Source organism: Pteropus vampyrus, unplaced genomic scaffold (assembly GCF_000151845.1).
Source record: "Pteropus vampyrus isolate Shadow unplaced genomic scaffold, Pvam_2.0 Scaffold432, whole genome shotgun sequence".
NCBI lineage: Eukaryota > Metazoa > Chordata > Mammalia > Chiroptera > Pteropodidae > Pteropus > Pteropus vampyrus.
In genome coordinates this window covers 440,151-459,276 of record NW_011889213.1, presented here as the reverse complement: position 1 = coordinate 459,276, position 19,126 = coordinate 440,151, and the positions used below count along the sequence as shown (strand labels likewise).

The 19,126-nt window shown below is 53.5% G+C and overlaps 3 protein-coding genes and 1 long non-coding RNA gene across 8 annotated transcripts in view; 3 read left to right on the top strand and 1 right to left on the bottom strand.

Moving 5' to 3' along the window:
- Positions 1-6,483, top strand: part of ATP6V0A1 (ATPase H+ transporting V0 subunit a1) — a 50,893-nt gene extending 44,410 nt beyond the window's left edge. For all 5 annotated transcript variants that reach the window (XM_011381208.2, XM_011381205.2, XM_023523913.1 and 2 more), the window contains one exon: positions 4,896-6,483. In XM_011381208.2, coding sequence (XP_011379510.1) covers positions 4,896-4,989 — 94 coding nt within the window. In that variant the 3' untranslated portion in view covers positions 4,990-6,483. The remainder of the gene's footprint in view (positions 1-4,895) is intronic.
- LOC111732158 lies at positions 2,950-4,889 on the bottom strand. Its single transcript, XR_002777447.1, has 2 exons — positions 3,432-4,889; positions 2,950-3,295 (listed from the first exon to the last, which is right to left on the bottom strand). It is a non-coding gene; the product is annotated as an uncharacterized LOC111732158 (long non-coding RNA).
- Positions 6,484-10,605: 4,122 nt separating the features above from the next.
- NAGLU (N-acetyl-alpha-glucosaminidase) lies at positions 10,606-17,396 on the top strand. Its single transcript, XM_011381204.2, has 6 exons — positions 10,606-11,054; positions 12,278-12,425; positions 13,297-13,443; positions 13,631-13,716; positions 14,746-15,002; positions 15,953-17,396. The coding sequence occupies exons 1-6, from the start codon at positions 10,681-10,683 to the stop codon at positions 17,161-17,163; spliced, it is 2,223 nt and encodes a 740-aa protein (XP_011379506.1). The 5' UTR covers positions 10,606-10,680; the 3' UTR covers positions 17,164-17,396.
- A 208-nt stretch (positions 17,397-17,604) lies between these two features.
- Positions 17,605-19,126, top strand: part of HSD17B1 (hydroxysteroid 17-beta dehydrogenase 1) — a 4,600-nt gene continuing 3,078 nt past the window's right edge. The window contains exons 1-4 of the mRNA XM_011381203.2: positions 17,605-18,016; positions 18,115-18,282; positions 18,439-18,618; positions 18,732-18,825. Coding sequence (XP_011379505.1) covers positions 17,920-18,016; positions 18,115-18,282; positions 18,439-18,618; positions 18,732-18,825 — 539 coding nt within the window. The 5' untranslated portion in view covers positions 17,605-17,919. The remainder of the gene's footprint in view (positions 18,017-18,114; positions 18,283-18,438; positions 18,619-18,731; positions 18,826-19,126) is intronic.

Below are 19,126 nucleotides of genomic sequence, written 5' to 3'. Positions count from 1 at the left end.
ATCTGGCTGTCCTGCCTCTTTGGGTCTCCTTTATGTTGTGATGCTCCCTTTCTGGGTCTCGAATCCCAGTGGCTCTGGAAGCTCTGGACCCTCCAGAGAAACACTCCTCCCCGCATGTGTGCACGCAGAGTTTTACCTGTTTAGGGGTCACAAACTCACTCGCCCGACTTTGGGAACCCTCTAGGTGTTAATGATGTCAAAGTCAGTAGAGGCCCTGAAAGGCCTCTTTCCATCGCCTGTCTAAACCTGAAAAAAGTCCAAAATCTGAACATAGAAACCTCTTCCCCACCCTGTTATCTTTGCCTTTTCTCCTGGGTTGGTTACAGCTGAGCCTCCTCAAAGATTCTGCTGTTTGTCGTTCTAAATTACAGAGGCAAAAAGGGGAGATGTGGCTGGGACTTACTCTTCCCTCAAAAGCTCCTTCAGAGGAATCTGTCCTGCTGCGTCAGTACGCGCTGCTCTCTCTGGCCCGGCTCTCTCTCCCCCTCACCTCTCTCCTCCCCACCCAGCTGTTGTTTACTGTCCAGCCAGGAGGCCGGGAGCATGGCATGATTCAGACTGCTGGCCGCTCCCCTGTTCTCAGCTTATCAGTGTGCTCTCTCCCCAGCACACTTCCTCAGCCACTAGTGTGAGGGAACGTCTGTGCGGCCAGCCCATGGTGACTCACTTTTTCTTGTGCTCTTGGCTTCCTTCCTTTCCTAGTCACTTCTCTGTCTCCTGAGCCCTGGGCTTGAGGGATCGGTTACCACCCCACCTCATGCCAGCCTAAGTGGGGAGCCTGTTGCCTCTTCCCCTCGCGGGCTGGCGAGCGGTCAGGGTGCTGGATCAGAACTGTTAAGAGCAGTGAGCCAGGCACACCAGGATGTGAGGAAGGTCGCCTGAGCCTCAGCAATTTGTGAGGTCATGTTTTGTTGCCAGAAGGATTACTTCTTCCTCAGGCTCACCTGTGACCTTCGAGTGAAGGTGTCTTCCCACATCCTCATGAATGAGCCCAAAGAAGTGCTAAGTGACAAGCGCAAGCTTCAGAATCAGGCCTGCCTGGGTTTGAATTCCAGCTCTGCCCACACTGGCTGTGTGACCCTGAGGAAAGCACTTATATAACTACCACATAACTCACTTTCTCACATGTGAAAAGAGAGGATGATCTCCACATGACAAGGTTGCCATGACGAAACCTGAAATAATGCACATACCAAGTGACTGTCACGGTGCCCTGCACGTTGTAAACCGTTGTTCGAAGTGCAGATCTCGGCTTCTGTGCTTAAAAGTCAGATGCTCTGTGGAGAGGGCGCCTGGCTGCTGTCCCTTGTAAAGTAACTGCTTTAAATCTGCTTAGAGAGAGGCGAGACCTGTGGGAGGATACATGATGCCATCTGAATGCCTCTCACACGGAGTTTGCAAGGAAAAGGCCTATCGACCACATTGGTTTTGGTCGTGGAAGTCCTGGGTAGAAGGAAAAAAACAGTAAAAACTCCTCCACTATAGCAGCTTTTCAAAATCCCATCATGGGAGGCAGGTTTAGAGCTCATCCTCACCACTAAAAAAGAGGGAATGAAATTGGTGCTAGTGCACCCCCTCCTGGCCGCATGTGGGTGTGCTTCGAGGGTATTCCTGGGTCTTCACAGTCCACGGGGATGGCAGGAGTTCTGAGTTGTGAGGGGTGGAACAGCTAGTCCTGCCGAAAATGGCTGCAGGGTCATCGCTGCTGTTTTTCCTGGTGTCCGGCCTGGGCATCTTCACACTCGTCACTATATCCCTGGTACTCAGCTAGGGTTTCCTGATTCTGACAAAAGGGCTGGGTCTCTTCGGTGGGGACGAGAAAAAAAAATGTGATTTGATAACAAATATAAACCACTAGGCTGAGATTCATGTAGGGTCGGAAGGAGGTGAGTGACATTTGGAAACGACAGCGAGCAGGTTAATGTGCCAATCTGCTAGTCCTGTCTCCTTTTGAGTTGTCTCTCCCTCCCTTTTCTCTCATAAACCATGTAAAGTGGACTGGGGTTTCCTGCCACCCTAATTAGATGCCTTTTGTTCCTCAGAAAAGGCAGATGCCAGGATATGCTTTGTAGTTCTAACTGTGGGCACCATACTGATTTTAGTGGGAAGACTTGCCCCATGGCTGACCTTCAGAAGAACCTAATCCCTTCTTATCTAGCGGATTCCACATATATATAGATGTGCACATTTACACACTTGTAGATTGGTTAATGGCTAAAGGGAGAGAACTGAGGACCAGTTAATCGTAAAGAATGCAGTGGTACCGCATCAGGACATCCCGGGATAGTCGAGTGAATGGCTGCCCCAGGAGAAGTAAGAATACCTGAAGTGCAGTCCCAGGCTGACATCAGCATCCTGGCATTTGAGTATGTTCCAGGCCCTGAACTGCTCAGAGAGTGACAGAAAGCGCCAGAGAAGCAGCTGGGCCCAGAATCATCTTTCTAAAACTGCCTCCCCTCAGTCACACCCCTGCCAGGAAAAGGAAGAGGCCCCGGAACTCCCTTCCCCTTCACTCACTCCAGGAAACGAGGGTTCCTGTTCCGCAGCAGGAGGGACCTCTTTGTGGACTCCTAGTTATCCCCCGGGTCGCCGGGTGGCCTTTGCCAGGTACTGGAGCTGGAAGGGGTGACAGAGAAGCCCCTCTGACTGCCTGGGGCTGTCCTCACAACTGTGGAATTCTGAGGTACATTTTAGCGGCTTGGAGTATGGCAGGGCCTGGAGGCTCCCCAAGCAGAGCCTCTAACGAAGAACTTGCAGGGCGGCCAGTGGGGCCCCGTGGCACCCCCGCACAGGGAATTTCATGTTTGTACTTTCTCAGGAAGCACGTTTCCCTGGTTGGGAGGGAGAAAAGGGTGGGGAGACCAAAAGGGAAATCGCTTTCCAGCTTTGTGTCAGGAGGTTCAGTGAGCACAACTGAGGTGAAGTCAGGCTGACCCAGAGATAGACAAGATGTCCCTGTGGTGGCCACCTTAAGTCTCTAATCTTGAGCGGCAGCTGGTGGGAGAGGCAGTATCAGGTGGCGTGACAGAGGTGTCACCCATCTGCTCACACAGCAGAATGCGGGTGCCCCATTCCAGGTGTGTGTCCCCTTTCTTCCCCACTGGGCCTCATGGGTAGATGAGACAGAGGGATGCCAAGAGAAGGGCGGTGACCCCACGGACATCAGAAAATTTCTGAAGCTTCTCCATTTGCCCAATTTAGAATTAGAATTATTCGTTTGATTAGCTAGCCAGGTCAGAGTTCCAGATGCCTCGTGGACCCGAAGGTGACTTGCTTGCCCATTATCTGGCTACATCTGTTGAATGAAAATGGGGCATGTCAGCGTATTTTCAGTTGTTCAGAAATCCCTTGCCATATGTAAACAGCCAACCCAACGTGAATTCAGACCTGACAGCAGTGGGCAACAAGCAGGAACCCAGCCCCATCCTCACCACCTTCCCCCAGAGGAGGCCCCAGTAGCTGGAACTGGCAGAAGGACTTCTTAGGTTGTTGGGATGTGGGAGCAAATCCAGGTTCTAGTTTGGACTTGCTCTTGCAAGAGATCTGTAACTGGTTTGAAGCTCCACATCCTGGATCCCGTTTTCCCTGAGGGGCTCAGCCTGGGCACTAATGGGAATTCTCTAGTCTGAGAGGCTCTGGGACGGTGGCCCAGCCCTAGAATGTGGGGCTGTGGGAGAGAAGGCTGCCTGTTCCTACACCCACGCAGAAAATTCTGTTCACCTCTTCTCCCTAGGGGTGGAGCTGGCAGCTCTGCAGTCAGTGTCCTCAGCCAGCACCCCAGGGCTGAAGGAGCTGCAGAGGTCCACCCAGTACCACCCACAGACAATCCCGATGCCCTCTGCTGGGCCCCAGGCCACTCCCTCTCACTTTTCCCTAATTCCTACCCTCCTGGCTTGGCGAAAAGACAAGCCCTGCGTGGAAACCGTTGCCTGCCCCAGCTCCCAGCTCGGCCTGTTCTTGCAGGGGTTCTGGTGCCCCCAGGGTCACACAGCCCTGAGTGGAAACTATTCCTCAGGGCAGCTCTCCTTGGCTTTTCTATCCTCTGAATCATGCGTTTTTCTGCCCTTATTTGGTGGTGGTTCGGTTGCTGGGCAGCCATCCAGGGCGAGTTTGCAGAGAGAAGCACAGCCAAGCAGCCTGGCTCTGCTCACAGGAGCAGGCCTCTCTTCCTGCCCCTAGAGTCTGAGCGGGCCCCAGGGAGACAGGCGGGGATGGACACTGAGCTGCCTGGGAAGAGAGTTAAAGCTCTGTTTTTCCTTTCAGTCCCCAAGAGAAGAATTCGTTCTCAGATGTTTTTGTAGTTGGAGCATATTTTTGCCATGGTGTTGAGGAGACGTCCCCTCCTGACTTCCCCGCTTTCCTGGGAATTTCCTCCCCTAAATTGAAAGCCTCCACTGTTCACTCACAAACCCTCCCTTCTCCTTCCTCCCCGCAAGAACACAAACAAGAAAACAGTGGTGCTTGCAGGGTTCCTCACTGGGCTGGCAGCTGCCTGGGCTTCCCTCAGAGGTCTTCCGAGAGCCCCTGCCAGGAGCTGATGTTTGGGGGGCTCTTCTTCGTTGCTGTTAGGGACTCAAGCCGGCTGAACTTTTGCACAGGGCTCTCTGCTCAACAGGACAGAGCAGGAACTGAGGATGCACCATGCATTGGTGTACTGAGCTCTTGCTGAGGGCAGGCGCTGGGCTTCGGTATCAGAGCCGTGTTCACTGTGGGAAGCTGGCCGAGGTCTGGGCTTAGTGGGCCGGCAGGAGGGCCACAGGTGGCAGCGCTGCTTTCTGAGCTCACCCAGGAAAGTGAGGCTTCGGGGAGCGTGAGGTCAGGGCATCTTTCTGGCCCAATTATGAAATCCCAAAAGGTTTATGTGGAATGATGACATCCCTCTTCCCTTTCCCCAGGATTGAGTTCCAGAATAAGTTCTACAGCGGGACCGGTTTCAAGTTCCTGCCCTTCTCCTTCGAGCACATTCGGGAAGGGAAGTTTGACGAGTGAGCCCCTCGTGAGGCTGTGTGCCTGCTGCCCTCCATGGTGATTAGCTGTACTCCTCTTGCCTGTTGGTTGTGATCCCTGGATATTGGGGCATTTATGTCATCCCTGCCACCCTCCCCCAACTGCCTCTGAGTCATTTAGGTAAATCCAGCCCTCCCTTGAGTTTCCCACCACCTCAGCTTCATGTGTCGTAGTGTAGGGATTTTCTAGAGAAGCTGGGGTCTGGCTGTCAATCATACCACTGGGCACCAGCCTTGCCCTTGATCTCCATCTCTGTCCAGCCAAAGACAGCCCTCTCTGTCCCCTGCTGGTGATGGTGTGCATTTACATGTGAGCCCACAGCCCACGGAAGGAGCACCTTTGCCATCCATACCCAGACTGAGCCCCAACTCCTACCATTCTACTTACTAGTTGGGGTGGGGGTGCTCTTTAACACTCCACCCTTGGGTTAGCAGGGGTGGGTCCAGGAAGATGGTATTTCTGTCCTCTACCATTCCCCCTCTGGTCTTCAGAGCACTTGTTAATCAAGAATTCAGCTGGACCCAACTGTGCCACTGTGTATGGCTTTTCCCTGTCACCCCCAAGGGTTCCAGGGTACCCAAGACTACCCTCCTGACCACCCTACACACACTCTCTCCTCCCTCCCAGTATCCCCTCCCTTCCCTCTCCCATTTGTACCCTAGGTGATATAGCACAGCTGGGAGTGACCCAAAACAGGTCCTGACTGACTGCTTCTCAAGCCACGTGTGGGCCCTGCGACAAGCAGGGGTTTAAACTGATACTTTCTCCCTGTGCAAGCCCTGAGGCCTTTCCCCACCTCCAATCATGAGTCTTGAGTATAGGACTGTAGCCATCAGGGTGGTCCCCCAGCAGGCCTGCCTTGCTCTGCCCACCAGTGCCCCTTCCCACTTCCACACTGAGCCCAAGTCAGGGGCAGGGAAGGTCAGCGTCATTTACGGTTTGCTGATTGGAGAGGCAACTGGCAGGGCCTCTGTGCATGGTCATGAGAGCTACGTGGCCCTGTCCTGTGGACTGGTGGTGAACGCCCCCAAGAGGCCGGCTCCCATCACCCCACTCTGACTGCAGGCCTTAGGGCCTTTTAATCATGTGTTGGTGAAGCAGCCCTGGCTGCTTCAGCTAAATTGATCCTGTCGCAGTCAGTGGTTGAGGTAAGCCCCTGAATTGGCCAGGCCCCTGATCTCTTCCCACCCAGGCTTTTCTGAGTGAGCTACTTGGAGCTGCTAGCTCGACTCTCCCAGGCTGGGCTGGCCTTGGACGTGGGTCCCCTGCCCCAGTTTCCCAGCTTCACCGTGTGCTGGCAAGTGTGACCTGACCCAGACCTTGTGCAGAGCCCCGTCCCCCCTGGTCCCTATGGTTTACATGATGAGCTTTGTTCTGTTTACAGCGGGGCTTGAAGCAGAGTTTCTGTGTCAGGAACCCTGCCCAAGGCCCTTCTGTTCAGACATTCCTGTGCTGAATAAAGTGTGTTTGAGTCTACCAGGGAGGCTGCCTGTCTGTGCCCACAGCCCCACAGTCACACTTCCCCTCCCTCCTCCAGCATTTCTGCTTTTCTCTCTGATCAAAGGCCACAGCTGTAGTGGCCCTGGCCAGGCAATTTGTGAAATTCTCACCTTATCTCAAGTTTCCCAGGCACCTTCCCACTCCCCATGAGCCAAGGTGGCTTTACGGATACTACCCATTGTGGGGAGGGGACTTGGTGACCCATCTTTGTCTCCCCTTCCTGCACTATAGACCTAAATGTGAAGGTTGGGGCAGTGGAGGCCTGGGCATCTGCCCACCCTCTCTCTCCCTCTTTTCCAAGCTCTCCAGGGCTCAGCAGCCTGGCTATTTTGAGCCCTGGTGCCCTTGGCCTTGGTGTAAGTGGAGGCTCAGCATGGGGGTTTCCTTAGGGCAGCTGGAGAATGTGAGGTGCTGAGGTCGGCAGGCAGCTGAAAAGCCAGCAGACTGTTCTGGCAGGCATTCTCCTAACTGCCACGTACAGCATCCACATTCCTCCCAGTGCCCTCCCTCCTGGGGCCTCCTGGGCAGGAATATGAGCAGCGGGCTGACAACTGCTGCTCCAAGAGGCTCAGGAAAACCTTCATTTCATGTTCCTAATTCCCCGCCATCACCAGCCTCAAACCCTGTCCTCCCTGACAGGCCAGCTGCCCTGAAAGAGGCTCTGGGTGCAGTACCCTCACCTGGTTCCTTAAATAAGTCCAGAGTGAAAATTCAGGTGAATGAACTCCTTTAGTCTCTACTCTGTTATTGACTCAAAAAGGGAGGCCTAATAAAAATAGATATTTGGAATCGATGGAATAGACATGAGAGTCCAGAAGTAAACTCTAATGTTTATGGTCAACCGATTTTCCACAAAGAGGCTGTGATAATTCGATGGGGGAAAGAACAGTATTTTCAACAAATGGGGTTATTAGTACAATGGTATCCACATGCAAAAGAACAAATTTGGACCACAACCCCACGCTATATACAAAAAGTAACTCAAAATGGATCATGGACCTAAATGTAAGTTAAAACGAAAACTCTTAGAGGAAATCATGAGAATACCTTATGACTTTGGGTTAGGCGATGATTTTTAGATATGACACCAAAAACATAAGTGATAAAAAAAAAAAAGGCAACTTGGGCTTTAGCAAAATTTTTAAATTTTGTGCTTTAAAGGACAGAATCAAAACAATGCTCACACTGGGAGAAGATAATTGCAGATCATATGGAGTTGACCCTTGAATTGCACGGGTCCCCTTATACATGGGGTTTTTTTTGTTTTTTTTTTTTTGTTTTTTCAGTAAATGTACAGTCAGCCCTCTGTATCCCAGGTTGAATGGCCAATAACACATGAAAAGATGCTCAACATTAATCATTAGGAAATGCATGGAGATACCACATCACACTCACTGAAGAGGCTACAATAAAAAAGCTAACAAGTGTCGGTTAGGATGTGGAGAAACGAACCCCCATTCACTGCTGGTAGGAATGTAAAATGGTGTGGCTGCTTTGGAAAGCAGCCTGGCAGTTCCTAAACAACTGACATAAGACCCATCAATTCAACTTCCAGGTATCCACTCAAGAAAAATGAAAAATTGTGCACATAGATTTGTACACAATGTTCATGGTAGCATTATTCATAATAGCCCAACATGGGAACAATCCAATTGTCCATCAGGGATGAGTGGATAAACAAAAAGCATTTCCATACAATGGATATTATTCTACAATAAAAAGGAATGAAGTACTGACACATGCTGCAACCTGAATGAACCTCAAAAATATGCTAAGAAGCCAGACACAAGACCACAAATGTACTCATGAATTTATGGTCCGGATTGTCAGGTCTCAGTGAAGCTGCTTAGAGACAGAGAAAGGGTCAGACCATCCATCTACTTTGTCTCTAAAAATTGGGGGGTAGATGGGTGGTTGCCTAGGACTGGCTGCTTGGTGGGGTATGGGAACAAGATTAAAATGGGAGATCCCCTTCTTGTGGACTCCCTGGACCCCAGACATCTACTGAGTGAGTCTGCCCCTGTCCAGCCAATGCCCCTCATCTTGAGGTCCTAGAACCAGCATGAAGAAGGTAGCTTTGGGCCTGCTTAGCGTTATAAAGATAGGGGACAGTTCTATCACCACTCTGTCTTGTTATTCAATGAGGACCTGGGTGGGACCTCTTTCTGCCTCAGGAGCCCTGGCCATTGGCACTCCCCTCAAATCTGAGTGACCTGCCTGCGCTCCCAGCTCCCCAGCCTACCCATGGCATGTCCTAAGTATGAGCTGCTCCCTGGTGGCCAGACAGGGAAGGACTCATTGCCCCGCATCAGCAAGGTGGATGGGACCCTAGCTGGGCTGTGACAACTGCATGGCAGAGCAGAGGGACGAGCGGTCCTGGAGGTATTCTATGGTATACAGGCAAAGAATCGGGCTGTCCAGGAATGAAAGAGACAAGATGGAAAGCGAAGAACCAGGCCAATTTGTTTTACACACATGAACTGAAAAAGCAATAAAGTGTCACTTGGTAAAAGAATCGAACAGTACAAAAGGCCCTATTATAAAAGTAAGTCTTCCACCCCCAGCACCCCAGTACCCCACCAAGACTACCACTGTTTACATAGCCTTTTTGTGTTGTTGTTAACGCAAATGGGAGTGTACTACACCTACCCCTTGGTTTGACCTTTAAGAAAAAAATAGTTTGCAGAACATTCTGAATCAGCACCAACACATCTTTTCTCTTTTTTAGCAAATGCTTGATACTTCATACCTTAATTTCTTCAACCAGCCTCCTACTGTCCTCAAAGAGCTCCTAGCCTGATGGGGAACATGAGAAAAGAGACTGTGACATGCCCCACTGATGATGCTCCTGCCCAGCGTTCATGAGCTCAGGCCTTGAATATGCTACCACCACCCCCCCCAGATGGTATCCCCAAACCCGCTGCCCCTGCCAGGAAGCCCCCACCACTCTGGGTGAATCCAGAGCCCATCAGGGCTGCAGAGCCAGGACCAAAGGCAGGGGGACTGTTGCTTTGTGTCTGCAGCTGGGGACGAAGGGCAGAGGAGCCAGGCCAGCTTGGTGGACTCCCATGTTCTCTTTCAGTCCAGGTTCCGTATTCTCTAGATTGGCAATAGTCCTCTGACCCTTTCTCTGTCTCTAAGCAGCTTCACCGAGACCTGACAATCTGGAAAAATCTACACCTGCCTCCAAAAGGACTCAGAATCCTTTTAGAAAACTGCCTTTCTAAACGGCCCACCACAAAGCCCCACTCATCCCCTCCTTGCCCAGAGAGGCAGCCTGAAAAGTTGCAGCATTTGGGAAACAGTAGCAAGAACACTGGTCTTGGAATTAGGAGTTCTGGTTCTAGTCCCAGACCGTGCTCTCCCGCTGGCATTCATCTTGTCCGAGTCACTTCCTTTCTCCGGCCCTCAGTTTCCCGCTATGTAAAATGAAGATAACTCCTGTCCTCTGCTGCTGTTACCCTTGAAGGATCCCAATGCAAAGACGCGTCCACCAGGCCCTGCCCCATGGCCAGTCCAGACTCACATGGCCCATGACCCGCCCCCCAACTTTGTGCCTGCTCTTATAGTTCCTCAAATCTGCCCAGCTCTTTCTTTACCGTTCGGGGGTCTTCATATATAGTCATTTTCTCCACCTGGAATGCTTCCTCTGCTTCTTCTCTTAGTCGATCTCAATTTAATTCATTAAATGAATGTCACTTCCTTTTGGAGGCCTTAGGCCGGGTGCCCTTCACAGCATCAGAACCACAATGTAAATCTTTACATAAGTACTTGGTTTCTAGGTCTCTACCAAGAAGGAGTGACAGTGCCTGGTACAAAATAAACTCCAAATAAATATTTATTGGATGGTTGGATGGATTGGAAAGAGAGTGATTTGCGTGTGAATGCGCGCTGCACCTGAAAGTGTTTGTGAAGGACAGCGGCCCTTCACGTGCGGCCCTAGGCTTCTGATGTTACTAGGGTCACGCGCTCCCGCACCACAAGCAGTCAGACTTCCTCAGGTCGCTGTCTGGGACCCGGAAGCCTGTCTCCCCGCCGTGGGCTGGTGCTTTAACCTTCAGTTCCACGTGACCTGAGGCCCGCAGCTGATTGGACCCGGGCCGTCTCGCCCCTGAGGCCCGGCGCCCGAGTTAGTTTCCGGCAGGGCCTTCGCGGGGCTCAGACCGCTGGGCCATGGAGGTCGTGGCTCTGGGTTTCCTGCTCCTGGTCGTGGCAGGGAGCTCGGCCGGAGACGAGGCCCGGGAGGCGGAAGCCGTGCGGGCGCTGCTAGCCCGGCTGCTGGGGCCCGGGCCGGCAGCCGCCTTCTCCGTGTCGGTGGAGCGCGCCCTGGCGGCCGAGTCCGGGCTGGACACCTACCGCTTGAGCGGCGGCGGCGCGGGGACGCGAGTGCAGGTGCTCGGCTCCACGGGCGTGGCCGCTGCCGCAGGGCTGCACCGCTACCTGCGTGACTTCTGCGGCTGCCACGTGGCGTGGTCCGGCTCCCAGCTGCGCCTGCCGCAGCCGCTGCCCGCCGTGCCCGAGGAGCTGACCGAGGCCACGCCCAACAGGTACCGGCGGGACCCGCCCGTCGGATCCCCTGCTGCTGCCTCCAGCTGCATAGCGCCCAAACCTCTCAAGTCCCCGTCCCACCCCAGCTAACCTAGTAGGAAGCGCTGGCCTCAGGGTCGCACAACTCTGGCTTCAGATCCTAGTTCTGCCTTGTCCAGCTGACTCAAAAAGAGCCTGGAGACTTTGGCTAGAAATAAGTGATAAAAGACTTATTCAAGGGTCTTAAGATTTATAAACCGCAAACACAACCAGGCCATACCCAGGGTGTTCTGAAGAAGAAAGAAAAGCCAAGAGTTCTTAACGTAAATGATACATTCTTAAGAAGACGGTGTTACGTTCTTAGCCTCTGCATTGGTCCTAGATGGTAATCCTGTGCCCTGGATAGTAACCATTCTTTCTTTGGCCCTTCAGGGGATAATTAGAGAGTTATCTGGAGGTTTGATGTAAATCCAGACATTGATGCAGGACTGGAAAGTTCAAAAGGTTAAATTCCAACCCAGTTAAAAACAAGAATAGACTCATTTCCCCATGCCTCAACCTACTTGATTTTAGTAATTTAGCAGCTTGACTCCATCTCATTTCTTCACTCTGTTCTTCAGCCTCCAAAAGCAGTGCGTCCTTGAGCAAGTCTCTCAGAGCCTCAGCTGGCTCATCTGAGACATGGAAGTAATGACATCTACCATACAGTGTTGGTTGTGAGGATTTGAACGGTGATGGGAGTAGAATTTGTGATGCATAATTGGTGATCAGTAAATGCTATTTCTTTTCTTCCCCACCCTTTCTTCAGAGATGCTAACTGAGGGATGACACCCCTCCCTCTCACAGGCCTCTGTTCTAGCACTTGCCCCACTGCATGAAGGCGACGTGTTCTCCCTTCCAAGACAGGGACCAACAGTGCCATAGAGTACTTAAACATTGTGCATAGAGTAGGGGGCTCTAGAGGAGTTAAATAGAATATGCTCTCTGGAATATCTGGGGCTAGAGGACCCTGGAGGAGTGCTGGGGGCATGTGGTTGGGTACCTCAGAAGCTCAGGACCTGAATCTTAGGTCCACCTGGGGCAGATCCCGGAGTGAAGCAGTGAAGGGGCCACATTTGGAACCCTGCTCCTAGATATGGGGTCAGGCTGCCCTCTGAGCTCTTCTAGAACAATGGCCTCTCTCTGATGGGGGACATCCTCCTTGCCCCAAGGCACACATCCCTGCTCATACCCCTGCCCGCAGGTACCGCTATTACCAGAACGTGTGCACACAGAGCTACTCCTTCGTGTGGTGGGACTGGGCCCGCTGGGAGCAGGAGATCGACTGGATGGCGCTGAATGGCATCAACTTGGCACTGGCTTGGAGTGGCCAGGAGGCCATCTGGCAGCGGGTGCGTGTCCACTGCATGAGCCACCCCAGGTGTCCCCACCCCCTATTTCTGCATCAGCACAGTGTCTGACACACAGCGAATAAGGGCTCTAGAAGTGTTTGTGACATGCGCGATAGCTCCAACCCTATGGAAACTAACATATAGGAGCACTTACAGAGGGCTGGACCCAGCATCCCACTGTAAACACTTAAAGAAGCTGCGGTTCCCCTTGCTCCCCGCCCCCCTCCACCTCCAGTCAGTCTGCTGCTTCAACAGATTCTGTCCTTTAGAAGCTCTTGATCTGCCTTATTCTCTCCATCCCTAGTCATGGCCCTGGTTCAGGCTCTCTTCCCCTCTCCCTGGACCCCCATCCCCCCTTCCCCCACTTTCCCACAAAAGCCTCTAAACCATACCCCTGGCTTTTCAAGTTCTGCCAGAGTGTCCTTTTTGAAATGCAAATCTGGTTGAGGCCATGCCTAACACACTTGGGCATGCCCAATTGCCTTCAGTCTTTACCTGAGCTTGGAGCTTCCATCCCTGGGCCCTGAGGGCACTGGCAGCACCAAGGGCAGGCAGCTTAAGCTCCCTGCAGAGCTGTCCTCACCCATCACTCAAGCCAGCCTTGCTCCATGAAGCCTTCTAAGGCCCCTTCCTGGTTTTGGGGAGAGCTTCTTTGTGCCTCACCTCACCTGTGCAACAAGGGTGACATATTAGTAAACTCATCTGTTCTCAGATCTGTTTCTCCTAGATTGTGGGCTCCTTGCAAGCTGGGTTACATTTTGTCTTAGTAGCTGTAGGGCACAGCACAGAGAAGAGATGAGTGAATGTTGAATGAATCAATCAGTGAATGGAGATGATTATATTTATGTGTGGGGATTGCCTTCCTCCTCAGGTGTACCTGGCTTTGGGCCTGACCCAGTCAGAGATCAATGAATACTTCACTGGTCCTGCCTTCCTGGCCTGGGGGCGCATGGGTAACCTGCACACCTGGGGTGGCCCCCTGCCCTTCTCCTGGCACCTCAAGCAGCTTTACCTGCAGGTAAAAGGATGGGGAAGGGAAGGGGCAGAATTGGTGCCAGACAGTCACGGGTCCAGGGAGGATGGCATTTGGCCAGCCTCAAGGCTCTTAACTGGACCCTAGGAACTCTGAACTCTGTGTGCCCTGGAGGAGCAAGGCCCTCCCACCTCAGGCCATGCTCACCAGCTCTCCCTCCCATTCCTCCCAGCATCGGATCCTGGACCGGATGCGCTCCTTCGGTATGATCCCTGTGTTGCCTGCATTTGCAGGGCATGTCCCCAAGGCTATCACCAGGTGAGGCTTCCCCCCACCCCACCTCCCACTCAGCTCAGAGAATTCATTTTGCCCTGCCAGACTTGATTTAAGGAAAAACTGGAGCTGTGTGTAGGCCCTGCCTTGATTCCTGGCTCTGCTACCCATTAGCCGTGTGACATTAGACAGATTACATGACTACTCTGTGCCTCAGTTTCCTCACTTGTAAACTGTACATGCATGGCACAGATTCTTAGCAAATGTCAGCTCTTATGAGTGGTAGTAGGGGTGCACTGGTCTCTGTTTTCCCTTCATCTCCTCCTCTGGACTACTCACCCATCCTCTCTTGTGACAGAAAATTCTTCAAGACCCAGCAGAGACTTCCCCTCCTTCAGGAAGCCTTGCTGGGGCCCTCAGTATTGTTTGCCAACTCCTTCGTGTCCATGAGCACCTGGTTCCCACCACTCTCACAGTACTTAGTGCACACCGCTGGCCTCACTGGCTACTCCTTCGTCTCTCTGACTGGGTAGCAGAAGCCTCATGCTTACAAACCGAACATTTGTTGGGCGGTTTAGGGCTGCCAGACCAGCCTCTGCACTGGGCCCTGGGGAGGCAGTAACAAAAGTGCACTGAGTTCTTGCACCTGGTGGATGATAGGTTGGCAGGGGGCTACAATACAGTAATAGGGTAGAAATATTAGAGGCCTAGCCTACTTCTCTGTCAAAGTCACTTCTGTCTGAGGAAGAGGGGCAGCAAGGGCTCAGAGCAGAGGCCATACTGGGCCAGACCTTGAAAAGTGAGTGTTGTTCGTTTCAACCAGTGGCAGGGGAGAGACAGCAAAACCTGTCCAGAATAGGTGAAACTTAAAAGATATCAAGGAATAACTAGCTGGATAAGCAGGGAGGAAGGAGGAAAGAACTCCAGGCATGGGGCACGGTATGTGCAAAGGCACGGAGGCATGAGAGACCAGGATGAGTTCCAGGAATTGCAGATAAGTTCATGAGGCTGATGATGAATAATGTGTCAGCCTCCAGTAAATATCTGGACTGTTCCCCCTGCACCCCCAACTAGGGTGTTCCCTCAGGTCAATGTCACCCAGATGGACAGTTGGGGACACTTCAACTGCTCCTACTCCTGCTCCTTCCTCCTGGCTCCGGAAGACCCCCTTTTCCCTATCGTGGGGAGCCTCTTCCTGCGGGAGCTGACCAAAGAGTTTGGCACAGATCACATATATGGGGCCGACACTTTCAACGAGATGCAGCCCCCATCCTCGGAGCCCTCCTACCTCGCTGCAGCCACTGCCGCCGTCTACCAGGCCATGACCACAGGTTTGGTGCCGGGGAAGATAGGGAAAAGGAGCCCCTGGACCCTCAGGGAGATGGGTCTGGGAGAAGGGACTTGGGATAATAAGACTTCACTGTGACACATAGCACTTAACAGTATACTAGGTACCTGTCACACGCATCATCTCATGTAATCACACTAGCTGAGAGGCGAGCTCCGGAAACAGACCACTTGCTGAAACCCTGGCACTGCCACTTGCTATCTGTGTGACTTGGAACAAGTTACCTCTCAGTGCCTCAGTTGCTTCATCTATAAAATGGGGCTCCTTCATAAGTAGAATGATGTCTGGCCCAGAGTATAGTATCATTAAGTGCTGCCTATTGAAAATATTTTATTTGGTTTCCACCTCCGTGCTGAGATACATATCACATGCCAGAGATTAGGGGATGTGCCCAAAGCTGATAGATACTCTTCCTGGAACACACATGTGAACTCAGCTCCCCTTCCTGCCAGTTACAGGGAAGGGGCCAAGAGGGGCCAGGTCAGGAGTGGCTTGGTGGGGTGGCCTCTGTGTCATCCAGGAAGGGAATAGATTGGCTCAGGCTTCCTTGAGCACTGCCTCAAGTCTGATTCAGGAGGACTGGAGGCCTTAGCCCAGAGCCTGTTAGATCTGCAAATTCAGCCTCCTCCCCTAGCCTCCTCTTCCCTCCCCCACCTCCTGAATCAGAATGTCAGGGCTGGGGCCCAGGAATGTGTGTTTTAACCAGCCCTCTGGGTAATTTTGATCCTGGAGCTCCCAGTTGGAGGCAGAAAGAGACAGGAAGGGTATATGTAATGAAATGCCCTGCTGGTTGGGGGATACAGGGGAAGGAGGTGTCCTGTGATAGTCATTTAACTTCTCTAGACCTCTGTTTCCTCATCTATAGAATGGGGTGAATGTTCCCCTGGCCCCCTCTCCTCTCATCACCCCTATACTCTGTCCCCCTGACCACAGTGGACCCTGATGCTGTATGGCTGCTCCAAGGCTGGCTCTTCCAGCACCAGCCCCAGTTCTGGGGGCCCGCGCAGGTCGGAGCTGTGCTCGGAGCAGTACCCCGTGGCCGCCTTCTGGTTCTGGACCTGTTTGCTGAGAGTCAGCCCGTGTACATTCGCACAGCCTCCTTCCAGGGCCAGCCCTTCATCTGGTGCATGCTGCATAACTTTGGGGGCAACCACGGCCTGTTTGGGGCCCTGGAGGCTGTGAACCAAGGCCCTGCGGCTGCCCGCCTCTTCCCCAACTCCACCATGGTAGGCACTGGCATGGCCCCTGAAGGCATTGACCAGAACGAAGTGGTCTATGCCCTCATGGCCGAGCTGGGCTGGCGGAAGGACCCAGTGACAGATCTGGGGGCCTGGGTGACCAGCTTTGCGGCCCGGCGGTATGGGGTCTCCCATGGGGATGCAGAAGCAGCATGGAGGCTACTTCTCAGGAGTGTCTACAACTGCTCTGGCGAGGCCTGTAGGGGCCACAATCATAGCCCGCTGGTCAGGCGGCCATCCCTGCAGATGGTTACCACTGTCTGGTACAACCAATCAGATGTATTTGAGGCCTGGCGGATGCTGCTAACAGCCACTCCCACCCTGGCCACCAGCCCGCTCTTCCGCTACGACCTGGTGGACATCACTCGTCAGGCGATCCAGGAGCTGGTCAGCTTGTACTATGGGGAGGTGAGGACCGCCTACCTGAACAAGGATCTGGTTACCCTGTTTAGGGCAGCAGGCATCCTGGCCTACGAGCTGCTGCCCTCACTGGACAACATACTGGCTACCGATAGCCACTTCCTCTTGGGCAGCTGGCTGGAGCAGGCCCGGGCGGCAGCAGTCAGTAAGGCTGAGGCCTCTTTCTATGAACAGAACAGCCGCTACCAGCTGACCCTTTGGGGGCCAGAGGGCAACATTCTAGACTATGCCAACAAGCAGCTGGCAGGACTGATAGCCAATTACTATACCCCCCGCTGGCGGCTCTTCATGGAGATGCTGGTTGAGAGCCTGGTCCAAGGCATTCCCTTCCAACAGCACCAGTTTGACAAGAATGCCTTCCAGCTAGAGCAGACCTTCGTCTTCAGCACACAGAGGTATCCAAACCAGCCCCAAGGCGACACTGTGGACCTAGCCAAGAAGCTCTTCCTCAAATATTACCCCCGGTGGGTAGCTGGCTCTTTGTGACAGATTACCCCCCAGGCCATGTTCCCCCTAAGCTTCGGGCCTGGGCAGGTTCCCAGGGCCTGGAACTGGGCAAGCACCGCTGTAGGTCCCCAAGCCTGGGCGAAGGAACTCACGACCTGCTGGTAGGATCGGGCTTAGGAAGTTTGGAGGGAAGTGAGCTGCCCTCCTCCACCACCCCAAATTGGGATCAGAGTACTGTTTTAATACAACTTAATAAACTGATGAATCACCTAGGACTGTCTGTCAGAATGTCACTGCCATGACACCTGGGAAGACTCAGGGCTACAGCATGGACATTGGTGTGAAGCCAGTTCTCTCTGCCTCCTTGTCTTAGTCTCCCCATTTTAATACCAACCTCTGACCTTTGAACTGAGAATGCCTTCCCTTTCATACCCTCATCAGCAAACTTTGGAAACTATACTCCTCTCTGTGGGACAGAGGCATGCCCAGATGAAGATCTGCCTGAGGCATTCAGTGCCCACAGGGGAGCCCACACCTCCTGCTTAGAAAGCTTCACCCTCCTCCTGACCAGCAACTGAAGAAGGGTATTCCAAGCAGTGGCCTGATCTCTGCCTTGACCTAGAACAGGATGGGGAGAGCAGTCCAGGCCCCTCTGGAGGTTTCAGCCTCCAAGTGGTGCTGAAGACACAACAAGGGGTGGGGATCCTTGAGGGCAGGGGCGGAGCAAAGTAGGTGATATCTAGTCCAGCGCCTAGAGCCTAAAACTCCCAGAGTCTCTTCCATACACATCTCCCCATGGACCGCACCGTGGTGCTCATCACCGGCTGTTCCTCCGGCATTGGCTTGCACCTGGCCCTGCGTCTGGCGTCAGACCCCTCCCATAGCTTCAAAGGTACATGAGCAGACTGGGATAGAGCAGCCCCTGGTCCAAGGAGACCTAGGTAAGGAAAGCAGGGCATTCAGATCCTTGTCCTCTCCCCCAACCTCCAGTGTATGCCACGCTCCGGGACCTGAGCACGCAGGGCCCGCTGTGGGAGGCAGCCCAATCCCAAGGGTGCCCTCCTGGCTCCCTGGAGACGTTGCAGCTGGATGTGCAGGACGCAGATTCTGTGGCTGCAGCCCGGGCACGTGTGACCGAGGGCCGCGTGGATGTGCTGGGTGAGCCTCCCTGAAACACGTGCAGGAGCCTTCTTCCCCCACCCTGTGTCCACACCAAGGTGTCCCTGAGGCCCAGGTAACACAAGGGGACTGGTTGGAACAGAGGGCGGTGTATGAGGCAGGTGAGGTCGGGCCTCTGGGCCTCTCTCCCCACAGTGTGTAACGCGGGCCGGGGCCTGCTCGGGCCGCTGGAGGAGCACTCCGAGGACGATGTGGGCTCTGTGCTGGATGTGAACGTGGTTGGGACTGTGAGGATGCTCCAGGCCTTCCTACCAGACATGAAGCGCCGCCGCTCAGGACGCATATTAGTGACAGGGAGCATGGGAGGCTTGATGGGTGAGTGGAAGGGGCCAGGGGCGGGTAAGATGGGCCCTGGGCTGCCTGGGCGCGGCCGGCTCTCCAAGGACCTGCTCCCTTGCACGTCTCAGCAGCCTCATCTCCCTTCAAAGGGCTGCCTTTCAATGCTGTTTACTGCGCTAGCAAGTTCGCCATCGAAGGTTTATGCGAGAGTCTGGCGGTTCTGCTGCTGCCCTTTGGAGTCCAGTGAGTCACTGTCCTGCCCCTGGAACCCTCTGAACTCTGATTTTGGGACACCCCCCAACTCCCACGCCCCCACCCCCGCCTTCCCCATCTTGTTGGAGCTACTCTCAGGCATTCTCCCTGGCCCCTCCCTAGTGCCGCTCACATTTGTTGTATTCCAGGCACCATACTGGGCTCGTGGCTTTTGTGCGACCTAGCTGGTGAGATGTTGGTGGTGTTATTGGGAAGTTCAGGCGCATAGAGGTTAGGTGACTGGCCCAAGGTCACACAGCCGAATGTGACCCAGCCAGGTTGGAATTCTGAG